This window comes from Seriola lalandi, unplaced genomic scaffold (assembly GCF_002814215.2).
Source record: "Seriola lalandi dorsalis isolate HSWRI2012SDOR001 ecotype SW California unplaced genomic scaffold, Sedor1 jcf7180002054976, whole genome shotgun sequence".
NCBI classification, from domain to species: Eukaryota; Metazoa; Chordata; class Actinopteri; order Carangiformes; family Carangidae; genus Seriola; species Seriola lalandi.
The window spans coordinates 1,216,595-1,235,294 of NW_019525526.1; the positions used below are offsets into that span (position 1 = coordinate 1,216,595).

An 18,700-nucleotide genomic window follows, 5' to 3' on the forward strand; every position below is an offset into this window, starting at 1 on the left:
TATTTTGAACCTAAACACTAAAGCAAATTCCTCGTATGTGAGAAACCAACTTGGCAACAAAGCTAATTGTGGTTCTGGATTCTCGGACACTTGCTTGTTTCCCCCCAAGAGTGCAGCTCCTCTAGCTTTGGCTGATTGTTGTTGTTTTGAATAAGATGCACAAGAGTTGCTTTCCCCTAATAAATTAGGACATGTCGCATTTGAATAACGATTAAATAAAGAACCGATGAAGCACGTTCTGAATCTGATTTATCAAACTGTGATTAAATTGCTGCTCAGTTGAGACGCTGTCAGACAGCTCACGTTTCTCCTCCAGCACATTTACCTGCACTTGACTCTAAAATATTAAATCAATAAGTGTCTGTTTCTCTGTCTGAAGTAATTAACCGCCGCCAAGGAGGTTCTGTTTTCACCCGTGTCTGTTTGTCAACCCAAAATATACTGAACTGATTTGCACTGAACTTGGCAGAGCGATGGGTCGTGGGCCAGAGAAGAAGCCATTACATTTTGGGAAAGAGCCGCAGCATTTACTATGAATTTGTATTTTTCTCTCTGACATCTGGTGTGTTGTTCGACATTGACCTTGGTGGAGGTCTGCGCTCTCTGAGTGCCCCTTCTGCTTCATAATCTCATACTTGACTTTCTATTCAAATGGCTGTGGCTTCATGAAGGAAAAAAACAAAGCAAACTTACACCCAACTCATAAAATGACCTGCTTGATCCTCTTCACGAAATTCCATTGTCTTCGTAATAAAATTGTCAGTAATATTGTCATTTATGGAGCATGAAATGTAATAATTTGGTATTTTGAGACCTAAGAGTTGAAGCCTGTTGTTCTGTGCTTTCCTCTCTCAGGGGGCAATAGGGGAGTACGATGTTTGCCCCAAGGACAACCCCTCGTACGTGTGCAACAAGAAAACCAGCTGCAAGAGCTGCGCCGTGGATCAGAACTGTCAGTGGGAACCTCGCAACCAGGAGTGCATCTCCCTGCCAGGTAACTGGAGGTTGTAGAGCGGAAATAAAACCTTTTTTTTAAGTTTGAAAATTAGCACAACTTACTACATTTAGACAAACATTCACCATGCACACAGACAGAAAACAACCTGGATGTTATTTTCATTTTTACGCACCAGTTTAATTTCTGTGGTTTAGGGATGCATCGTCAATAAAAGAAGTGATCAGCTCATTTCTCTATAATTTCTCTATAAACTTAATGCAAAAAAAAAAAATGCAGATTCTTGCTTTTACTGAAAGTGGATCACCAAAAAGAGAGATTCCAGTTTCTGCGATTATCAACTAACCTGCCCACCTGTAGTCTCTGTAGTACCAGCTCCTCGTCTGCTCTCTCCGCTCCAGAAAACGTGTGTGGTGAAAGCTGGCACCTGGTGGGCAACTCCTGTCTGAAGTTCATCACGGCGAAGGACTCGTACGACAACGCCAAGCTGGCCTGCAGGAGCCACAATGCCGTGCTGGCCTCGCTCACCACGCAGAAGAAGGTGGACTTTGTCCTGAAGGAGCTGCAGATCATGAGCGTGGTGGTAAGACGGATGAGGGCTTTGGTCCGGGGTTATCACTCACCTGATTAGATGACACACTTTACAGCTTTAGATAAATCAGGATGTTGTGCGGAGAGAGAATCTCCTTTGACAGAATCCAACAGGAAGTGATGCACTAACCAGAGAGAAAACAGCAAAGAAAACCATCAGATTTCTTGTTTCTTGTTCTTGGTTATGACCAGTTGTGCATCTTTTCAGTTTTTGATCTTGAATGTCTTTGCAGCAGCTTCTCTCTATTGAAGTGTCGTCTTTTTATCTGCAGGTGCGCTCTGGTTGGACTCTTTTTGTTCCGTAATTCTTGGACCAGTGAGCGTGAAACAAATCTCAGATTAACAGATACTTTCCTCGGAGCTCTGACGTCTCTTATTCGCTCCATTAGAGCAAACACACAGAAATCTATCCCAACAATCCACCGACCACCTCAAGCCGCTGCTTTTTCTTTTTTTATCAGATGCAGGTCACGTAGCCACAGATGTGCGTGAAGGATGGGACACGTGCGGCGTTATCAATCACGCTTTGACATTTGCACATATGAAATAACAGTATGCATCAAGTGTATTTGCTGAGAGCAGCAGCATTGTCTTTGAAGCTGCTTGCGTGGCCTCGTAGCTTTTCATCCTGAACCCGTTAGCTTGTAATGCTAACGATCTAAAGCTAATATTTCACCACATGCTTCAAAACCTACTTAGAAATGAAATCCTCTCAGCTGCACCGAGTCACAGCAGAGACACAAACATTCACTTGGACTTAAAAATGAACCGATTTAGATTTTTTTTGATGGTCAAAGGTCAAAGGTCACTGTTACCTCGCAAAACAAGTTTTTTGGCCATAACTTGCAAGTTTATAACCTAATTATGACACAATTTAACACATATATCTAACAGGATAAAATAATGAAGTGATGACATTTTATATCCAAACAGTCAAAGTCCAACGTCACTGTGACATCATAATGTTCTGCAAAAATACGTATCATTCAACTCTGTGACTCAGGAAGGAGAGATTGTGACCATATTTCCTGCAAACAGCTGTGATTCTAGTTTTTCTAGTCTCTGATTCAAACGCCTCCATTGTTTAGGAATAACTGCTAGTTTCTGTTTTTCTGTTTTGGTTTTGGACAAAACAGGAAATTTGAAAACTCTCCCTGGTTTCTGTGGGAGGCATTCTTAAGGTTTAGGACAAATAATTCACTAAATGATTAATTGTTAATCATATAATCAAGAAAATAAGCCACAGTATAAAGGATAAAGACAATAATTGTTAACTGCAGCTCTAAACTGTTGCCACTAAGTGTCCTGAAGCTAAAATAAGATTCACACCATCACATTTCCTGATTTTAAAAAGAGCTGTAGATGAGTGTCTCAGATTTTTATGCTGTTGAGGGATTTTTTTTTTGGCCACATTATTGGTCTAATCACAGCTAAATCTGTCTAAATATTTTAGTGTGTGTCTACGCTTGAGTTCACTGAAGAGTATTATGTAATCCTAAATGTGTGGAAAGCACAGTGAGAGAGTGCAGCTCCAACGACCCGCTCTGCACTTAATAAAAACACAGTGTCATCTCCAGCTGCAGTCCTAGCTTTTCGTTTCCGCGCGGATCACCCAGCGGGTGCAAACACTGCCATCCCTCACTGAGGCCACCCATGCAAAAATGTAAGCCACTTATGATCCTACACATTGCCCCCGAGCCACCAAACGACATATGTAAATTTGAAGCTAAATCAGAAAAATAAATAAATAAATGAATCGCAAAGTGAAGCTGGAATATAGAATTTTTCCATCCATACTAATGTGAAAGTGTAGATTTCCCCCCCGGTGGTCAGTTACAGGTAATCTGTGTGCAGGAGAATTAAAGCTGAGCAGCTCTGGAATAACACTGACTTTCAACCTGAACAGACACAGAGACCGACACACGCTTCAAGTCTCCCGGCCGCGTCACACCGACGCCGTTGGTGCCGTTCAGCGGTTCCAGCTGTTTTTCCCACACAGGATCAATTAATCCAAGAAATGCAACCAAAACCCAATCAGGTTTGCGAGGGGGCGGAGCTCTGTGTGTTTACTACTGCTGCAACAGCGCGGCCATCGATTAGAGACGGGATTGATAACAGAGTCGCTCAGTCAGGCCGGTGAAATTTATGTCAGTGCAGATGAAAGACGCCTCGGACTCTTTTTTTGTGGATGTTGTTCACAGCAGAGGCAACGCTGTGATTTCTGACCAACAGAGAAACAAAAATTGTTATTAAAATTGTGTTTTTTGACATTGATTTTCAAACAAGCGTCACATTCGTCTTTTAAGCCGTGGAGGAACTGACACTTCACCTCTTTTTACTGAGCGTTTGAAGTGAAGAGATTTCCCAACATCACCCGGTGATAAATGCTTTCCTTTTTTTTTTTATTATCTGATGGTTGATGAGCTGATGTAGAGAAAAACCTGCAAAGGAAACTTGAGAGAAAGAGTAGAAGAAGAAAGGTGGGGGGACAATGTGTCAACAGACAATGTGTAAAACCCTCGTTTTGACTTTGGGCCCTGTGTCTGTTTACAGTACAAGGCCACAGTGACGCCCTGGGTGGGGCTCCGGAAAATCAACGTGTCGTACTGGTGCTGGGAGGACATGTCGCCCTTCACCAACACCACCCTGCAGTGGCTGCCCGGGGAGCCCAGCGACGCCGGCTTCTGCGGCTACCTGGCCGAGCCGGCGTCCAGCGGACTGAAGGCGCAAACCTGCATCAACCCGGTGAACGGCAGCCTGTGTGAACGACCAGGTGGGTTCCTGCTGATGTGAAGTGATCAAATGTTTAATCAAACTTAAATTCGTGTGTCTTTTGAGATGGTCACCGTTAAACTCCTGCCATGAGTCGGTTGAGAGAAATGTGAGACTGCACTTTGATCACTGACCAATCATAGCTCGCGGTCTGACATGACAGAGGAGAGCAGAGACATCCAGGATTAGAATCAGCGTGCTCGTCTTTCTGTCCCTGTTCTTCCTCTATGACAAACTGTCGCTTCAAATTCTCTTTTTTTTGTTCCGCACATCCCCCGACTCTCTGCTCGGGCGCATGATACCGAGTCGTCTGATCCCAGCGTTAGTGAACCGTAGCTCCCAGTCCGGTTTAACTGCAGCATAAGTTCCTTTGTTAAGTTTAAGGAGCCGCTTTCAGTCGGGGACGCTCTAATGACGGTGTGTTTCTGGATCTTGACCCACGCTAGCCACTAAAACCTCAGGACATCTCGGCCTCTGCTGCCTCAGTTTTGACCCTTGAGTTTTAACGTGTCTCTTGCCGGTCACCAAACTTTATGGAAGCGCCTCACTAAATTGTGGTAGTGCCCCTTTAACTGCAGATGTAACTGCCACCAGCTGCTTTCAAAATGGGAGCTGCACAGCTGTCAGCAGTGGAGGATGATTTTGTTGCACACATTTTTTTGTTACAGATGTGGTAAAAAGTAGATGGAGGCCGACGTGTTTTTAGGTTCATTCAATCTTCTGCTGATTTGCTTCAGATTTCTCACTGTTTGCCGTCGTCCAGCGGAGTTCAGCAGCCACTCCCGCTGAGACATGCATGCTTAGAATAAAAAAAAATGTGTGCATTCAAACTTCTTAAGAGCCTTAAACACTGACCTGTTGAAAATGTTCCTCAGCCAACCACAGCGCCAAGCAGTGCCGGACGCCGTGTGCCATGCGAACCACCTGCAGCGAATGCACCAGCAGCAGCTCCGAGTGCATGTGGTGCAGCAACATGAAGCAGTGCGTCGACTCCAACGCCTACGTGGCCTCCTTCCCCTTCGGACAGTGCATGGAGTGGTACACCATGAACACCTGTCCACGTAAGATTGTTCTCATGTGTTTATTATTCCTTCTCCTCCAGGTTCAGGTACAGAATAACACGTCATCTACCTACATGAGATGATTTCCGGGGGGTTTTTCCAGTTAAAACCCTGTTTTGAAAACCGTGGAACTTGTCAGTCTTTCGCCGTTTCAATTCTTCAGCTCCTCTTGGTCACACTTTATTTTACGGGGCCATAATTTTTCTGAATAATTATCTGATGAAGTTTCTCGGAGAGAAAATAAGTCATTTGGTGATAATTTCAGCTGCTGCTCCTAATGATTAATTCATCTCCGAGTCGGTGCAGCAGCAGGTCGACTTAATATAGAAGAAAGGGAAATTTGTCTACAGGAAAGCACATCTTTATATAATGTTAACGGACATGGAGTCCAATCATATATGAATAATGAATGAATGTTTACTTCGGTTGCAATGGGGCTTTTCATTTAGAACAAAATGACAAAGTCGTTTTGAGGAATTTTTATAGTACCGGTAAATTAAAGTCCAGTAGAAAGAAGCGTCACTCTCGTCTCAGCTGACGGATTCTTCTTTGTGTCGTCATCAGTTGACGGGAGCGTCATTGAGCTCGTCATATATTTGCAGCCCTCGCATCGCCGTCTCCACAGTTGTCAACCCGCTGATTATACATAAAACGTGTACTTTAAAAATGTGCACAAATCTCCCCCTCTGCATTCCTTCCGCCACTTTACCGGCTCTTCTCCCATTTGCTCCAAAACAAAACGCTGTAGCTGTCAGTGGGAAAAAAACTTTGTGAGTTGTAGCGTGTTTTTTAAAGCTCTGGTTGAGTCGCAGCAACATGTAGATGGATATACATCGTGCAGCCGCCGCGCTCTCTCTCCGTCTGGATCCATGAGCTGCAATCTGTGAAATGAGGGAAAAACTGTGAAGGAATGTAAAAGCGTAAAATCTGAAGTCGGCTCACGTAATGTTCCAGTTGCAGTTAATGTACTCAACCACTCAAGCATGTGCAGCGATCTTCATCAGACTTAAGAGGAGTCTAAAAGGCAACGTTTTTAAATAAGTGTGGCTTCCTGGAGCAGAGCCTCTTTATATATTTGTTTTTTTAACCTTCATTTAGCCGAGCACATTAAACCGTGGCCCCTCCAGTAGATGAGATGGGGATTAATAATAGTTCGGTTCTTGGATTTTTGTGCCGTGCAGAAGAGAACAGGTCAATTAAGTAGAAATTGTTGCTTACAGCCATAGGAAGAGAAACCCCTCGAGGGCTGAGAGTTAGGAATTAAAATATAGGCAAATTTCTATGTGGAGAAGCAGCGGCTCAGGAATGAGCTGATTTCACTGCGGAGACGTGCGAAGGCGTTGTGGGAGTTATTAATTTAAAGTTTATAGAAAAGCTAGACTTTACTCTTTACTTACTTTTTCATAACAAACTCAACCCATCACTGGTCTGTGTTGTGTTTGTGCTGCAGCGGAGAACTGCTCTGGGTACAGAACATGCGGACAGTGTCTGGACCAGCCCGGCTGCGGCTGGTGCACCGACCCCAGCAACACGGGCAAAGGTCAGTGCATCGAGGGCTCGTACCGCGGGCCCTTCCAGACCTCGGTGCCGGCCCCGTCCACCCTGCCCGGTCTGCCCGCCAGCCCGCAGCCGGCCCTCAACGCCAGCATGTGCCCCAGTGAGGCCAAATACAACTGGTCCTTCATCCACTGCCCAGGTAGGAGAGGCCCCGAGTTCTGTTTTAAAATCTTTAAACAAAAACCAGATTTATTTAATGATTTGTATAAATGATGTTTTTGCAACTGATGCTTTTGAAATCAAGTCAAGAGATCAGGATTAACACCGTATAAGAGATTAAAGGAGGCAACATGGGATCCTGTTGCATTTTGGGAAGTGTAGTGTGTTTTTGGAGCTTAACCCACACTGAAGTACTTTTAAACTGAATCCCATGCATGTCGTTGTCTGTTTGCAAAAATAATTGTCATTATTTAAAGTGGTGGTTTGTTATTGTGCTCCCATCGAGATGGAGGACTCACAGATTTTTAAATGGCCTAAACCTGAGGTCAAAAACAAAGCTCTAAAAAACACTGGATGTACAGGAGAAGGTGAAGAACACCAGAAATGATGAAAACAAAATCTCTTCCAAACACCCTCCTCCAATGTTTACCAGCAGTTTTCTGGCTAAAGCTCGAGCTGCTCAACAGTCACAGACATTACACTTCTGCAGCTACACACCCTGCAGTGTATTTTCTTGTGATGAATGAACCGAAAAATGAAACTACGACTCTCCAATAAACATAATATCTGAAAAATGTTTGGCCGCATAGGGATTGTTTTACTCATTCACAATCATCTAAAATGAAGGGATGAACTTCCCATTGAAGTGCAGAGGCCGCTGGGACCGATCTCAGTTTGAATAGATCCTAGTGGTTTAATCCTGACAAACAAAACCTGGCAAACAAAGAGTGTCTGCATTTGTCCCGAGGAAACTCACGAGCAGATCCTGCACATCACTTTCTTGTACTTTGCAAATGAACTTACATGTTCATGTATTTTCCTGTGTGTGTGTGTGTTTGCGTGCGAGATGCTCACGCAGTCGGTGCTTTGTTTACTCTTTTGGCAGCTTGTCAGTGTAATGGTCACAGTCAGTGCGTCAACGAGAGTGTGTGCGAGAAGTGCGAGGACCTGACAACCGGCCGGCACTGCGAGAGCTGCATTTCCGGCTTCTACGGAGATCCGACCAACGGGGGCAGCTGCCAGCGTGAGTATCCGCGGGGCCGTTCAGCCCGGCGGTAAATCAACCAGTCAGGCTGTGTCGCGCAGCACGGCTTCATTTAACTTGTCAGTATTTTACAGTGCAGTTTTATGTCGGCCATTTTCCTGATTCCTGGCCGCACAGTAAAATATTCCCCCGGGATATTAAAGATTTACTCCGCTCTACAAGCCAATACTGACAGTCAGTCAATCGCACAACAAATCAATCGTCCGGTCCTTCCACAGCTTCATTTAGCCACCAGTGTGTTCCAACCTCGGTTCTGCAATTTTTGGAGTCCGTCTGGAATATATATTTACTCGGTTTTATATCAGTGACAGTCAATCAATACACTGCTATTTCTGCATATCCCGTCAGTGTAATGCATTTGTTTTTACTGCCTCCTGGTTGTAAACTAAGTGCATCAAAGTCCTGTGTTACTTCACAGCTAATCATGACATTCGTCTTCACGTGGGTTTGACTCGAGAGGCTTTATCAGCGCGAGCACAGAGACGAAATCAATACCTCAGAAAAGGAGATAATGAACAAATAATCAAGATAACACATGTACATAAATTACTGTTTGTTGCTCCAGCAGCTGTTTCCCCATTGTTACACAGATTTCTACAGATTTCGCAGCTGCTGATGCCGGGGAGACTCAGGCGTTTAAAAACACGATGAACAGCATTAATGCAAAGGATGAGAGATGTTAACAATCCGAGCAGGTGTGATAAAGCTGGACCTCAAGGTCTGAGTTGGAGCTCGTGGGAGATTCAGTGTTATAAAGTTCACGTCCGTGCACAGAACCGACTCTGAAGCCAAACTTAAGTAAATGTTGGCTGCTGGACTTTTGTTTCCTCCCTCGTCGTTTCCTCGGAGAATGAGACGGTTGCCTCAGTGTGACAGACAGGATGCGCTCTGACTTGTTTGTGCCCGTGCGGTGAACAGCGTTTCCGAGTGTATCTGGCCTTCCTGGAGTGTCTGGGCGCGGTTCTGAAAAGGACCACTCCTTTGAAGCATCAGCATCAAAGAAAAACGTCAGCAATGACAAACAAACCTAGACAAGGATGTCTGACCTGAACCCAAGGAGTTCTTTGTTATTGGATTTAAGAACTAGAACAAAGCGCCACAGTTGTGTGCAGCTGCGACCAGAACGCCTTCGACCCAAACGGTGATAATTGACTTTGTATTATCGGATTGGTGGTTGGAAACGTCTTGAAGGCTCTGGAGAGAGGAGCGGAGCTTTCAGGTGATCGCCACCTGATGTCGGGTCGCATCAGACAGTATATAAAGGCTGGACAGACATTTTATTATCCGGCTGCATCTCGGGGTGTTTATAAATCGGGTAAATTGTATTTGATTCACGGCGTAATAAAAATGTTGAATGATCGATTTAACAGTTTATGCTAAAAGCCATAAGGAGAAGTCGCGGCGCCCTCCATGTGATGCAGTGTTTTCCATGTTCTGCAGCAGCGAGTTTAGAATGACGGCAGCTTCTGCTTTTTCCATGTTTGGCGTTTTCTGTTCAGCCTGCAAGTGTAACGGCCACGCCAGCATGTGCAACCCCAACAACGGCAAGTGCTTCTGCACCACCAAGGGCATCAAGGGAGATCGCTGCCACCTGTGAGTCTCATGACACTCATCCTCCTGTCTGTCCTCCTGTCTGTCCTCCTGTCTGTCCTCCTGTCTGTCCTCCTGTCTCTCCTCCTGTCTGTCCTCCTGTCTGTCCTCCTGTCTCTCCTCCTGTCTGTCCTCCTGTCTGTCCTCCTGTCTGTCCTCCTGTCTGTCCTCTGTCTCTCCTCCTGTCTGTCCTCCTGTCTGTCCTCCTGTCTCTCCTCTGTCTCTCTTCCTGTCTCTCCTCCTGTCTCTCTTCCTGTCTCTCCTCCTGTCTCTCCTCCTGTCTGTCCTCCTGTCTCTCCTCCTGTCTCTCCTCTGTCTGTCCTCCTGTCTCTCCTCTGTCATTCCTCCTGTCTCTCCTCCTGTCTCTCCTCCTGTCTCTCCTCTGTACTCCTCCTGTTTCTCCTCTGTACTCTTACATTTTCTTTCTCCACCTCTCCTCTGTCTCTCCTCCTGTCTCTCCTCCTGTCTCTCCTCCTGTCTCTCCTCTGTACTCCTCCTGTTTCTCCTCTGTACTCTTACATTTTCTTTCTCCACCTCTCCTCTGTCTCTCCTCCTGTCTCTCCTCCTGTCTCTCCTCCTGTCTCTCCTCTGTACTCCTCCTGTTTCTCCTCTGTACTCTTACATTTTCTTTCTCCACCTCTCCTCTGTCTCTCCTCTGTCTCTCCTCTGTCTCTCTTCCTGTCTCTCTTCCTGTCTCTCCTCCTGTCTCTCCTCCTGTCTCTCTTCCTGTCTCTCCTCCTGTCTCTCCTCCTGTCTCTCTTCCTGTCTCTCCTCTGTCTCTCCTACATTTTCTTTCTCCACCTCTCCTCTGTCTCTCCACCTCTCCTCTGTCTCTCTTCCTGTCTCTCCTCCTGTCTCTCCTCCTGTCTCTCTTCCTGTCTCTCCTCCTGTCTCTCCTCTGTACTCTTACATTTTCTTTCTCCACCTCTGTCTTCACGTTTAAGAAAAACCTTGTAAGTGTAGAATCTCAGTCTGCTTGATTACATTATTCCGGGGGGAGTATTGTTTGACTAGTGCTTGATATAAATCTGTATTTGCACATTTTCAAATGTCAAGAACATTTGTTTTTTTTATGATGAAAATGTTGAACCACTGTCCACAGCCGTAGCTGCTTCCAAAACTTCTTAAAAAACTTGATCTGCGTGGCGGGCTGCAGCTGAGGGGTTCGGGCAGGACATGGCTGTGTTAAAAATAACTTAAAAACACCATTATAAAAAGACAAACCTGACATATTATTTCACAGATGAATGGTCATCAGAAAAAAAAAAAAGAAGAAAGAAGCCATTTTCTGTTTTTGTTTTTTCTGTGTGTGATGTGTCGGCAGGCAGAAAGTGTCAGTACGTGATGTTATCAGCTTCACCTTGTTCTTCCTCTGTTTTCTTTTCATTGTGATGCTCCTCTTGCTGATTGAAGGTCAAGAGCCGCATCACTTGTTGACGGCGTAGTTTTTCCTCAGCTCTCAGCGCGACGCCAGCGTTTCCTCCTGCTTTGTTTTCATCAGCAATTAAATCGTTCCCCGTTTCTCTCTCTCTGTTGCTTCCTTTCTGCCTCCCTCCACCATTTCTGTCCCATTTCCATCCATGTATCTCACATCTCTCTCTCTCTCTCTCTCTCTCTCTCTCTCACTCCCTCACTCCCTCTCTTTCAGGTGTGAAGTCGAGAACCGTTACCAAGGCAACCCCCTCAAAGGAACGTGCTACTGTAAGTGGAATTCCAATTACCACCTTCAGTGAGGGGTGGGGTTGGAGGAAAGCACTGTGAGGGCCTGACTCCTCTCCCATGTTCAGGTCAACGGCGAGACAGTTACATGGTCTCTTAAATCTAAGTAGGTCTCAAGTAGTTTGATGTTTTAAAGAAATAACAGCCAGAGGAGAAACGGCTTCTTTAAAAAAAAAAAAAAAAAAAAATCAGTCGCAGGTGGAAAGAATCGTCAGATGAAAGTGAGCCGCAGAAGAACGGGAAGCTTTTGAAGAACTCGCTCTGATGACAGTCATTTTTACCGGGGTCCTTTTGGTCCACACGGCAGATTAGTCTCATGCCATTATTATTCTTGTCAGTTGTGATTATGGAGAATATAAAGATGTGCGGTCCTCAAAAAAACACTCTGCTCCTCATTATTTAATAATCCAAAAAGCGTTTTTTAAGGAAAGAGAAGGAGCTATAAATAACGATCGACCCGGTGGCGTCGACAAACTGTCGCTCAGACGGACTAAATGGGTCGACTTGGTTTTCTAACTCTGTTTTCTGGCTGTTGAACAGCTTCAGTTGCTGCCCGCCTGCACTGAATTCAATATTATTAATATTTGTTGTAGTCGATTGTTAGAAAATGAATCAATGAGTTTTAAATATTGAATTATTCCAGCAGCTCAAATGTGATGATTTGCTGCTTTTATCATCAAAAATTCAGCGTCTTCTTCTAATCTTTAACCAAAACTAGAGGTGCAATGAATAGTCATTTAATTGATTAGTCACTCATCAGAATACCAAACATTATTTGTGTTACACTTGGTCTAATGAGAGGATTTTCTGCTTCTTCTTTGTTTTATATCATCAAAAATTCACTGTCTTCTTCTAATCTGTAACAAAAACTAGAGCCGCAATGAATAGTCAATTAACAAAAAGTGAACTGTTCGACTATTTTGTAAGTCTAATTCGTTAACTTGACGGTAATTAACTCATGAATTAGTTCAGATCGCTTCTGGAGCAGAAATAACGTCCTCTGTGTCCTCTGCTTTTCTTACTTTTTATAGTTTTGTAAATTGAATTTGTTTCGGTTTTGAACCGTCGGCAGCAGATCTTATTTCCCTGCATTGATTTTTAACATGAGCATGAGAAGGAAGCACGACATGTTGGGATAGTGGCGCCAGTGTGACCAGTAAGTGACAAAGTAAATGAGTTTTCCTGAGCAGGTCAATAAAGACCACGGGAAGAGAATGAGAAAATTGATTTTTAAACTTTCCAGATCATGAGAGGTGGAGAAAGTGTGACGATGTTTGGTCCGCTTCTAGAACACGTGTGTGACTTCCTGTTTGTAAACTTCCTCATATAGTTCATATGTTGTTGTGGTACCGAGATCTCGGCTGTAGATTAATACCGGCTGGTGCTGCAGTATAACCCAGCCTCCGTCTCGACCTTCATCACAGAGCACACACTAAAATCTTCAGGTCCGTCCGAGGAAGTCAATAAAAATGTAGAGATATAAAGAGAATGGGGAATCTGGACAATTTCCTGCCCCGAGCGCCGTCTGAAAACAGGCTCTTGTGTGACTTTCAAACCAGACTGATGGGAGTTTTTTTTTTTTTCTTCTTCTTCTTCTTCTTCTCCTCCTTTTGTAATCCCCTCCACGCTCTCCCACACCTCCGGCTCGATCACTTCAAACAGACACGCTCCTCATCGACTACCAGTTCACCTTCAGCCTGTCACAGGAGGACGACCGCTACTACACCGCCATCAACTTCGTGGCCACACCTGAGGAGGTACGACTCTGACAGTGAACGCCCCGCCGTCACAGCATCTGTCTCTTGTGTTAGGATTAAAGACTGTGAAGTCGGCACCAGACGACGCCGATGAGGATGATGATGATGATGATTATGTTTTATTTTTTTCGCCCCCTTCGGTTATTGTCAGTAAATAGTATTTTTCATAAGACACTTTTCCAGTTCCAGTTTCTTTATCAGTTCAGCAGTGGAGAATAACAGTAATTTATACGATGCAAAGGGATTTTCTCGGGTTTATTTAGTTTAACAAGTGATGAAGCCATAAAGGAACATTTGTATTCTGCAGTTTATCTGGGAAAATCTTTTTCACTGGACAGAGACAAACGCACTGCGACTACATGCACGAGTTCTGCATTTAAACTGTTACAAGTGGCATTTAGAAGTTTATAACGTTTTTAGTACATTGTTTTAATAATCTTCAAAAGTAATTAGAGAGTTCAAAGAAAATAAAAGCATCCACCATGATACTGTGGTAACTTCCCCTGTAGGCTCCGTTTGCAACCCAGTTAGCAGCAGAGAAACAGGATAACAACAAACTAACAGTGTTATTTCATTATAGTGTCTTTATTATGTTCTGAAAATCCCACTGAGGCTGAGATCTCCTCCTCAAAGGAGAAGAAGACTTGAGCACATTAAAAAGAGTGAACTAAATACTCGGAAATATTACAACATGTCAAACTACCGAGGAGCAAGAATGAATAATGAGACTTAAGGAAAACCAAATGAAAGTTTTAAAATAAACAGGTACTACTCAGGTAACTAATTATCGACCATATTTAACACATAGTGGCTTGACAGCTCCCTCGGTAAGTCAGTCTGCTCCTGACGAGCACACGCTATGACATCACAGTGAAGTGTGATGTCGTAGCGTGAAGTACACTCATCACTCACTCGCACAGATGTTTCCCTGGCACACAAAAGGCTTGTGCGGTCCTGGTTTCCCGGCTGCAGCATCTGGAGCTGAAACTGAAGCGTGTGATTGGATGGTATTTTCCTGTAGTTCCTACATGTCCTGATGAAGATTTTTACCAAACGCTTCTTGGAAATCACATTTTTTATCTCTTTTCTGTTGTTTGATAAACAAACAGTGGAAAATCTCTTTCCCAAAATTTCAAAATGTTTAAATTTACATCTTTGATTATATATGTACAAATATTCATAACGGAGCCTCTTCAGCTCTTCATCACCACTAAAATTATTTGTGTTTGAGCGGCTAATCAATTATTAATAAACTCCTTTTGATCATTTGTAAACATTAATTAGGTCTTAATTTACACCTGATATCACGTTACAGCTGTACTAACAGTATTTTAATACGTACCATTTCCATTGCTGATCCTAGTCCGAACGTTTGTTTTGCTAATTGAGCTTTCTGTTAGCCCTGTAAATGATCTCCAGGGTGAAATACAACGGAGCGGAGCGGCCTGTTGACTCTTCAACACTCTCCTCCTTCACTCAAATCTAGCTCCCATGGTTAGAACTAGAATAAGATGATGACACCAGTGCTGCCAATACTGATGATGATGATGATGATGATGATGATGATGATGATGATGATGATGATGACGATGACGACATCTTCTCTGTGTCTCCCTCCTCAGCCAAACCGGGATCTGGACATGTTCATAAACGCCTCCAAGAACTTCAACCTGAACATCACCTGGGCCACGAGCTTCACCGGTAGGTCCCAACAAAACACTCGCAGTCCTGAAGCAATTAGTCCATTACAGATAATTGATCGCATTCTCTATCATATCTTCCAAAAAATCCACTTGCAACAATTTACCGAAAAAATAATCAAGAAATGAAGTGATGTGATTGATTTAGTTGTAGATGAACACTTAAAGTGACAGCTGTCACTCATCAGGCGTCGGCCTTTTCTAAAGAGGAACAGTCGGGTCACGTTATGGCTGAGGATGTAACAGCCTGCTAATATTTTATATTTTTATAGATTCTTCTAGACGTGCCACGTTTACAAAAATCTAAAATAAAATAAATACAAATGATATAAAAAATGATTTTATCGCAAAAACTCATTAATTCTCCTCATGTAATTTAATTACTGAGAAATCAGTCTGGTTTCCTAAAATGAGGTAATTATAAAGAGAGTTCATCTCATACAGAGGAAAAGAAAGTTACAATTAAAAGCTGATGTTTTATTGTTAATGTTCATCTAAACCAGTGGATGGTGTTTAATGTCTCTCTGCTTTCCTTCTTTCATCTGTCTGTCTCGTATTTTGTCCTTCATCCGGTTCGCTCTCCTCCCTCTCCATCTCTGTATCGCTGTCCTCTTATTTTCCGTTCCCCGTTCCGTCTCTCCACGTCCGTCCCTCTTTCTTTGTGTCATCCAGCAGGAACCCAGACCGGGGAGGAGATCCCCATCGTCTCCCGGAGCAACATCAAGGAGTTCAAAGACAGCTTCTCCAACGAGAACTTTGATTTCCGCAACAACCCCAACATAACGTTCTTTGTCTACGTCAGCAACTTTACGTGGCCCATTAAGATTCAAGTAAGCTTCAGTTCAGTTGTAAAAAAATACAAGTGGTTCTTTTGGAAATAAAGCAAGATGTAGTTCACGCTGCCGTAGAACAAGGTGGCGTCGTTTGCGCCGCAGCACGAGATGTCGGTGGCACGTATAACTGCATGACAGCCGCTGACTCTGAACTTATCATCATTACCGCTCAGTATTCATAATAAACAGTGAAATGAATGTTGTGCATTAGCCTCTGCGTCCGAAGCTGCACGATGAGCTTCAGCATTGTTCAGTCGGCTTCACCGCTGCAGTCTTCGTAAAGCGTCGGATAAATCTGGCCAAATTAAACTCTTGACAGACAGAATGACATGTTCAGCTGTGGCATCATGGGATCAGCATCCATTTGCTGGTTTGTTGAATACAGGAAGAAAGCGGACTGGTCACTTGAAATCTATGAAAGAGAGGCTTTGTGCTTTGACGGCATGGGACTGTAGAAAACGATGGAGAGTTAGGGAATGAAATGTGACAGACAGGGTGAGTTGAAAGGACTCGTTAGGTGAACAAAATGTGGGAGAAATTGCACTATAACAAAAGTTTGCTGTGATTATAACAGATTTCCTTTGCACTGTTTGGCTCTACTAACCTGGAAATGTCCCCAGTGCAGCTCTAAAGCCTCGTCATGCTGCTTCTTTAAGTAACACATGTAAAGGTTTAAAGTGCAACATAACTTGATTAACAGCATGATATGTGAGAAATGACCGATGTAGTCGAGTAGAACTGAACCGGGGCCAAACTGTCCTGAATATTCACTGCTGCTGCTCGGAGTCAATGTCATGTTTGCATGCATGCTCACATGTAAGATTATTACAAGCGACTGTAGAAGCGCAACTTGTGCTGAAAATGTTTGTATTCATGCACTCTGAATAAAAGCATCTACAAAATGGCATGTCAGGTCTCCTAATATGCTTTGATGTGCAGAATTGTCTCATATTCAGTTTTGTACGTATGTGTGCTTACACATACACCCCAGCTCCACACATATTTTTGCATCAAAGTTCAGCAAAAACTGTGGTCAATTTTCTCCGTGACTGGTCAGTCTCATTCACGCTCGGCCACTTTTCTACTCTACAAACCAAAAAAGAAAAGTTGGCTGGTAAAATGGCTAAATGTAGAAGTTGGCAGTCACCAGTAAAATGTGGTCAGTGGGGGGGGAAAAAAAAAGTTTCCTGTACCTTTAGTGTGCACAAGCATTTCCCCAGTGTTGATGTGGCTCCTTGGCAGTAGTAGTGAATAGGGCTCTGTATCTGCTCGCCCCGGTTGCGTTGAGTTGTGCGTGTTTGTGCAGCCGAGCTACGATCGCCGCTGCACCCGGTGAACCGCTGCCGTGTGGACAGGGGAGAGGAAACCGTCCCTCGGCGGCGCTCCCGCTGCACACGCTGACAGCAGCGTTGTGCTCACATAATGAATCAGTGTGTGGAGCATGTGTTTTGCTGCAGCTCTAGAGTCAACTTGTTTCAGTCAGTGAATTCACTGTGTTTGATTTTCTTCAAAGTAAAAGATGTAGAAACTCTTAAATATGTAAAAACAGATCATATACCAGCTCATTAGTCATATTCATGCTTCTTTACTGTTTATATCACAGCTGTGGAAGATGCATTTACATGTATTCTTTTGATAAACAGTTTAGTCCAAAGTGACATAAGCAACCAACAAATACTTGTTTCTAATTGGCTGGTTGCCTCTAAAAATGACAGTGAACTTGATTCGACATCTTTTTAAAACATTTTCAGCAGAAGTGAAAATCTGTTGAAGGTAGAATTTATGGCAGAGCTGTTTTTGTGAGACTGCGTCAGATAGTACATTGCAGCAAGTGTTGCTGTGTTGATATATGCTGTATATACATGTATTACCAGGGGGGGGGGGGGTCATAAGGCTTTAGAGAGAGGCGCTCTAAATTCACAACAAACAAACTTTAAAAGTTATACATGGGATATAAGTTATGGAAATAGAGGCAGTTTGAGTCGATTTGAAGGGGCAGAAAAGCAGGATTTAAAAAAACATTTTTTACAATCTTTGATGAATTAGTTATTTTAGACTTTCTACTTACACCCACTAGTGCAGCACGAGGTCGGCGCTGAACATGCAGGATTTTATGCAGGAATTTCAAGTGGCAGTTTCATGGGATCTTAGCAAAGAAAAAACCAGATGCAGTGTTACATGCAGTTTCTCTTTTTGCTTGTGACTTGCTGCTATGGTATAAGCATGGTAATACAGTGTCCCTATAGATTATAACGGTCTGTGTATCAGGACAAGGACGCGTCTCTTGGTACCTGGTGTCGACATATCTAAGTAGTTTTTAAGTAAGTCTGACTAAAAATAACTAACATTAGATTTTGTTGACATTTGATGTGACTAAGCTGCAACACTGCCGGCGCTTCAGTGGTGGACTAGAATATCAAAAAACCCCTTATAGGTGTGTTCATACATGCTTACACATGTAGCTGTCAATACAACCCCTCAATGGCTTTCAGGGTTTTCATCATACGTGCACATGCATAGTTAGTGTGTGGCTGTTTCTGCAGCTCGATAAGGGATAGAGAATAAACTCGGCATCGACACTAAGTGTGATGCAGAAAATGAATGCAGCGCCGGGATTGGCTGGCACTGGTTTGGGAGTGCGAGTGCACTCTGGGGCCTGGCTTTTTGTGTGCGCTCTGTGCAGCCTGCCCGCCTTCGTGCCTCCCCGATCCGTTGTGGAAGTGATTTGACTGGTCGCCCTGTGCAAGCTCCTTCCCCCCCCCCTGCCTCCTCCTAAAAGGGGAGCAAAAACCCTGCCTCCATCTTCCATATCCTGCCTTGTGAAGGCTCTTAGTTTTTCTCAGCTTCAGGACCCCAGCTGCTGCCAGCCTGCCTCAGGAGATCACCGGCGCAGCAGAACTGAGCTGAGTTGAGGGGAGCCTGCCCCTCTCAGCTTCCTCTGGTCCAACTCACCTTCTGCAC

At 43.9% G+C, this 18,700-nt stretch overlaps 1 protein-coding gene across 1 annotated transcript in view; it reads left to right on the forward strand.

The window, feature by feature from the left end:
- atrn (attractin) overlaps nt 1-18,700 on the forward strand; it is a 121,571-nt gene that overhangs the window by 37,205 nt on the left and 65,666 nt on the right. Inside the window, exons 14-24 of the mRNA XM_087171111.1 lie at nt 856-994; nt 1,357-1,538; nt 4,100-4,319; nt 5,194-5,379; nt 6,830-7,075; nt 7,982-8,119; nt 9,640-9,733; nt 11,379-11,431; nt 13,112-13,206; nt 14,829-14,907; nt 15,579-15,736. Of these exons, the coding sequence (XP_087027237.1) occupies nt 856-994; nt 1,357-1,538; nt 4,100-4,319; nt 5,194-5,379; nt 6,830-7,075; nt 7,982-8,119; nt 9,640-9,733; nt 11,379-11,431; nt 13,112-13,206; nt 14,829-14,907; nt 15,579-15,736 (1,590 nt within the window). The remainder of the gene's footprint in view (nt 1-855; nt 995-1,356; nt 1,539-4,099; nt 4,320-5,193; nt 5,380-6,829; nt 7,076-7,981; nt 8,120-9,639; nt 9,734-11,378; nt 11,432-13,111; nt 13,207-14,828; nt 14,908-15,578; nt 15,737-18,700) is intronic.